This window comes from Terrapene carolina, unplaced genomic scaffold (assembly GCF_002925995.2).
Source record: "Terrapene carolina triunguis isolate 2854851 unplaced genomic scaffold, T_m_triunguis-2.0 Scaffold189, whole genome shotgun sequence".
NCBI lineage: Eukaryota > Metazoa > Chordata > Testudines > Emydidae > Terrapene > Terrapene triunguis.
This window is the reverse complement of record NW_020664540.1, coordinates 3,559,107-3,565,134: the sequence shown is the minus strand read 5'-3', so window position 1 is coordinate 3,565,134 and position 6,028 is coordinate 3,559,107. Positions and strand designations below refer to the sequence as shown.

Genomic DNA, 6,028 nt, shown 5'->3' with positions numbered 1-6,028 from the left:
AAAACACGGGGAAAGGGAAGTTCCACCCCACGCCCAGATTTGTCATTGCAAATCTGAAAAGCAAATGTAGCATCCTAAGTGAGTTATGCTGTGTTAACACTGAGCAAAGGTCCATTAACATTTCAAACATGCATGCGCGACTGACCCTGAAAATGGCCCTTTATTTCTGGAGAGGCAGAGGAATTTGTGCTCTTTGGGCATCATAAACAATGCACATCTTTACTGTACTGATTGGAGGTTGTTCAGGAGGAAGTTCTGCAGCAATGCTGCTGGACATGCTTGCACTTACTGGGTTGATGAGAGCATTGCCATTGACTTCACTTGAAGGATGATTGGGCCCATGATGAATAAGAAGTGACTCCTCGTTAAAATATGTGAGGGTATTCACCTTATTAAATAGTTTACAGAGCATCCATTGATTGTCAGTCAGATGCATGGCATATAGCTACAAACTACTATAAACAGAAAACTAGCTGAAAATTAAGAAGAAAGACAACAGAACAGCAATGTAGATTAATGAAAGTGTTGCCCGGAAAGCTGAGCCTTGCATCACACTGTTATCATTGTTTATTTGTCAAGTGCAAACGATGTGCTTGATGGCGCGTTTGTAAGATGTGAAGCTTACAGAGTTGAGCTCTGGTAGACCAACCGGAAGGAGCAAATTTTAGAGTTGGGCCGCTCCACTGAGAACACCTTGAGTCCTAACCCCAAGATTGCACATTTAAAGACTATCAGCATCTTGAATGACACCAGAAAGTAGATGGAAAGTCAGTGCCGAACACCCAGTATGGATGTTCCGTACTCATGCTAACTGTCTCCACTAAGTGGGTGAGCCACTGCTTTCTGCAGCAGGGGCTTGATCTAAATCAGAGTCCACTGAACTGACTGGAAAGACTCCCATTGGTCTTTGATCAGCCCCCAGCTGAAGCTTGCAGTGTATATTTGATAAGTCAATCATTTAATTTGATAGTTGACAAATAGATTTGTATATTGCCATTTCCTCTCTCCATGCAATATCACTGTAAGAACTGGTAATGTTTAATTTTAGTAAGGGGCATGATTTAGTGATCTAAGCGCAGGCCAGAGAGCAGGGACACCTTACTTCTAAACCTAGCTTTGTCATAGGGTCCTTTTGTGGCTTGGTCAAGTCACTTAAATTCTTTCCCTTATCCCGCTCCTCCCCCCGCCACGCAGTTTCCCTATCTGTAAGGTGGGAATAAATTTGTTTATGTGCTTAACAGGAATGTCCTGGGGATTAATTGACTTGCCCTTTAAATGCTAAGTATTAATCATTTATATTTCATTTTCTCATTATCATGAGTTAAAGCATTTAACATTTACATGTCCAGTGACAGCCGGAGCCTCAATAAGAATAGAAACAGGCCATAAGTGTGAATGCTCCAAGTGACAGATCTTGTGTTTCTGGAAGACTTGCCACACTGTAGTCCTTCTCCTGAAAGACCTAAAACAGCTAGAAAATGTGCTGGGCCTACACTGTCCTTGATCCTCATGGACACCTCGCACTGAAAGCAATAGGAATTGCCTTTGATCTCATTGGGTGAAAGTTGTCATTGGGGGCAGGATTTTATCCCTGGTATTATAAAGGGCCCAGAATTTCCCATACTCATTGTTAAGGTTCATCTCCTGTAACAGCAGCAAATAGCTCATAAGGATGAAGAATCCATCATCATTTTTCTCAAGTGTTCCATTAAACTATACACTGAAATGCTTTTCGAGTCAGTGATCAAATCCTAACAGGCTGGATAGGTTCTGGCAAGGACAGTCCTAGTTTCTGCAAACACTGTGGGAAATAAGACACGCATGGCCTGAGGCAGACATATGTAAAGCCATGAGAATGGGAAAGACTGACATTTGGGCATGTCAAGGGTGTTTGGACACAAGTGATTGGGGGGGCGGGTAGATTTTATCACTGAGTGAGGGGAGGGTTAGAAGGTTTTCATCAGCTAGATTCCATCAACTAGTAGGGAGGGATGAACAACTCAAAGGATTCCCCATGGTTCATTTTTAAGAATGATGGGGAGGTCCCAGCACCCATCAGCTTGGAAGGTCCTGGATGCTTACTTGGAGGAAATGTTGATGTACTGGCATCCCCAAAAGTGTAGGCTCCTATACAGAGCATATGCCTTGAGCTGGCTGTGGATTCTAAACTGCATGTCATAGCTGGTCGTATTCTAAGCTGCAATGCAAGCCCAGATCCTCAACTGGTGTAAATTGACATAGGTCCATTGAAGTCAACAGAGCTATGCTAGTTTACACTATATGAGGATCTGACCTGCTATGCACACTGCACACACATGCAGAACTGAGTCCTGTCCCATGCTGCTAGCAGTGTAAATTTAGCTGATTAAAATAATTATAGTTATCAGTAGTATTTTGTTTTATTTTTAGTTTTCTTTTGGTAGGCAATTTTTGTCCCAATTATCACTATAGTCATGAAATAATTTTAGCTCCAGTTACTATATAATTTAAGTCAATGACATTTATTTTAACAATGGTGATTTTCATCATTAGAGCTAATGAAAGCCATGCTGCGTGTGAGCAGTCACACAACTTACTATTTATGATTCAGAGTGGGCCTCCTACATTTAAAAAAAGAAAAATGTGAAAGAGCTTAAGTGATGAGCATAATAAGAACCAACATCATAATCCTTAGTCTGTCAATAGTATTAGGAGTTCTTAATTAAAGCAGATGTGTTTCAAATGGAGACTGGTATCTTTCATATGTGCCCAGTGCATGCTGCTTACAAGACTGCTGATGCTGTGTTTCAGTTGTTTATGTGTTACATTTTTCTTCCCTTTTATTGCAGCTCTTTCTTTTATGCCTTCCTGAATCTGCTGATCAGCGTCTTTGTGGTTTTTGTCATCTTTATTGCTAGCACTATAGTGAGCGTAGGATTTAACATGTGGTGTGATGCTGTTACCGAAAAAGGAAGCATGCCCAATAGGTTAGTATTGAAGGAAAAATTTCCGGTTTCACATATGCACAAATAAATGGAGGTATTACCAAATATAGTTATTAAATGCATGGAAAGAAGTCAAGGAAAGGTATTTAAAACCTGGAAGTCTTTTTATAAAGATATGATTTTTAGATTGGGATCAAAACAACGAATAAACCTTTGGCTGCTAGTCCACATGAAACAAAAGCACTGTATAGTTATTTCATTGATGTTTCATTGCCTATTAGAGAGTCATAGTTATATGGAAAAGCACAAGAAGGATAGAAAGAAATTAACATAAAATCTTTATAGACTGCTGTGAAAAGAAACCTAGTTGTGATAACTCTCTAGTGAGGGAGGGAATGTGATTTAGTGATCAGAGCAGGAAACTGGGAGTCAGGGCTCCTGAGTTCCAAATCCTAGTTCGGACACTGACTCACTATAAGAACTTAAACGAGTTATTTAGCCTCTATGTGCCTCAGTCTGCTATCTACAAAATCGGTATAAAATATTGGCCTCATAGTGATGTTTACACCAAGATTCTCAGATGAAAAGCACTGTATAAGTGCAAAGTACTGATGACCAACATTATCTTAAGAGTTATAGAATATATAGTTAATAAAATAATATTTGGGTTCAGTGTAGGAGGTAGATAATAGCTTGAGATGAATTTTTCATATCAAATAAATATCAATGAAGAGATAGGAAAAAGTGACATTTTATGTCATATGATATTGAGTAACACTATTACTAGAGCATACATTTATGTTTCACATTGTCATATGTTGCAAAATGCCATAGTAAATGTTCTGTTTAGGGCTGCAACGATTAATCGAATTATTCGAATATTCGGTTAAAAATTCTATCTCAATTATCAAAAAAAAGAGCCTAATCGAATATTCGGATAAGAATCCAAGATGGCTGACACCACTGAAAAGGACAGAGAAGAGCCTTCAGAAATCAACCAAGAGATAGAAAGACATCCTCAAAATCCTGGGATTTTTTTCACACCACCAATAAAAGTCCGAGTTATTTGTAAAATCGGTAGGCAGCCTCTCCTTTACCATCACTATATCTTCTCCTTGCTGGTGCTTCCGAAACAAAAACACCCACACAATCCCTTCTCCTGAAGCCTTCCGTGATGATGTCAAAAGGTAATGGAGGCTCGTACACTTTGTTGCATTTAGGGGTGAAACAAACATCTGGGGTGATCCAAATGTCTGTACTTGTGCAGGAGGTCTTGGGGTGGGCGGTAGAAAAGGAGGGTTTTAAGCATATTATTTGCATAATGAAGGTTGTGTTACACATTTCAGAAAATCAATGTTGTTCATTTACATAATTAAATATAGATTTAAAAAATAATGAAATCTCTCTTTTACCTTAATGTGAGAGGAAATTGGCAAGCAGCCCAGTTATGGCAATAATTGAAAGCTTATTTGATAGAATATTCAACTGCTTACTCTTTGAAGCCTTTATTCTGGTATTACTGTTTAGGATAATGGAAACTGATTAGGACTATTGAACAGTTTGTTCTGGGAGTGGACATAACAAAAGAAGCCTATACTTATTTCAAGGGGAGCAGAATAATCTTTCTGATGGCTACATTGTTATACCTATATTGTTTATAGCTATGATCTTTTGTTTTTATTTAGAAAATCATTCTAGCAAGGGCAGTTCTTAAGTGGCTACTTCATCTTATGCTTGGTCTGTTTATTTGGAATCTCTGAAATAATTTTCTTTTTTACCCCCCCAAATGCTGCCTTCTTGTAGCTGTGAAGAACTACAGGATATAGATCTTGAACTGAATTTAGAAACCTCTGCCTTCTATGATCAGTTTGCTATTGCACAGGTAGGTCAGAACAAGATACAAGAATGTTTCAGTTCATTAGCCATTTGGACATGGACCTGATGCCACTGGTACTGAGCCAGCATCCACTGAAATCAATGGACATGTTTCCATTGACTTCAGTAGGTGCTGGGTTGGATCCATAGTGACGGGCATGTTTTTTTTGTAAAAATTAAAAATAGATAGCTTCACATGTGGGCTTGTACTTATGCTTTTACTGCTCATTACTGAAATGTAACTGTCTCAGCAAGGCTCAATCCTGCAAAATGCTGAACACTTTGGCCCCTATCCAGCAAAATATTTAGTCTGGGATTTTTCCAAGGAGCTGATGGGAATTAAGTACCCAACTCCCACAGACTTGTGTTGGGATTTGGATGCTTACCTCCTTTATCCCTCCTTCCCCCCTTAAATATATCAGCCTTAAGCAGTGCTTAATTTGAAGAATGTGAACAGTCCCATTGACTTGAGTGGGACTTCTTTAGTGCTTAAAGTTAAGCATGTGCTCAAGTGTTGTGGTGGATTGGACCAGAGGACTCGGCACCCTGCAAAGTAAACCCTCAGTAAGTTTTTCATAAGAGCATATAAATGGCCATACTGTGTGTCACACTAATGGTCCATCTAGCCCAGTGTCCTATCTCTGACAGTGGCCGGTGCCAGATGCTTCAGAGGGAATGAACAGCATCGGGCAATTTCAAGTGATCCACCCACTGTCGTCCAGTCCCAGCTTCTGGAACACCCGGAGCATGAAATTGCATCCCTGACCATCTTGACTAATAACCGCTGATGGACCTATCCTCTATGAATTTATCTAATTCTTTTTTCAACCCAGTTACACTTTTCGCCTTCACAACATCTATGGGCAACAACTGGCATAGGTTGACTGTGAATTGTGTGAAGAAGTACTTTTTTTTGTTAGTTTTAAACCTGCTGCCTGTTAATTTAATCAGGTGACCACTAGTTGTTGTGTTATGTGAAGGGGTAAATAATACTTCCCTATTCACTTTCTCCACGCCATTCATGATTTTATAGACTTATATCAAATCCCCCTTAGTCATCTCTTTTCTAAGTTTAGCAGTCCCAGTCTTTTTAATTTATCTTTGTATGAAAGTTGTTCCATACCCCTAATTATTTTTGTTGCCCTTCTCTGTACTTTTTCCAATTCGAATATATCTTTTATGAGATGGGGTGACCAGAACTCACACAGTATTTAAGGTGTGGACTTACC

At 39.3% G+C, this 6,028-nt stretch overlaps 1 protein-coding gene across 1 annotated transcript in view; it reads left to right on the top strand.

Annotated features, from left to right (window-relative positions):
- The window catches only part of TMEM179 (transmembrane protein 179), a 31,377-nt gene that overhangs the window by 7,564 nt on the left and 17,785 nt on the right, over nt 1-6,028 (top strand). The window contains exons 2-3 of the mRNA XM_026654179.1: nt 2,829-2,966; nt 4,728-4,806. Of these exons, the coding sequence (XP_026509964.1) occupies nt 2,829-2,966; nt 4,728-4,806 (217 nt within the window). The remainder of the gene's footprint in view (nt 1-2,828; nt 2,967-4,727; nt 4,807-6,028) is intronic.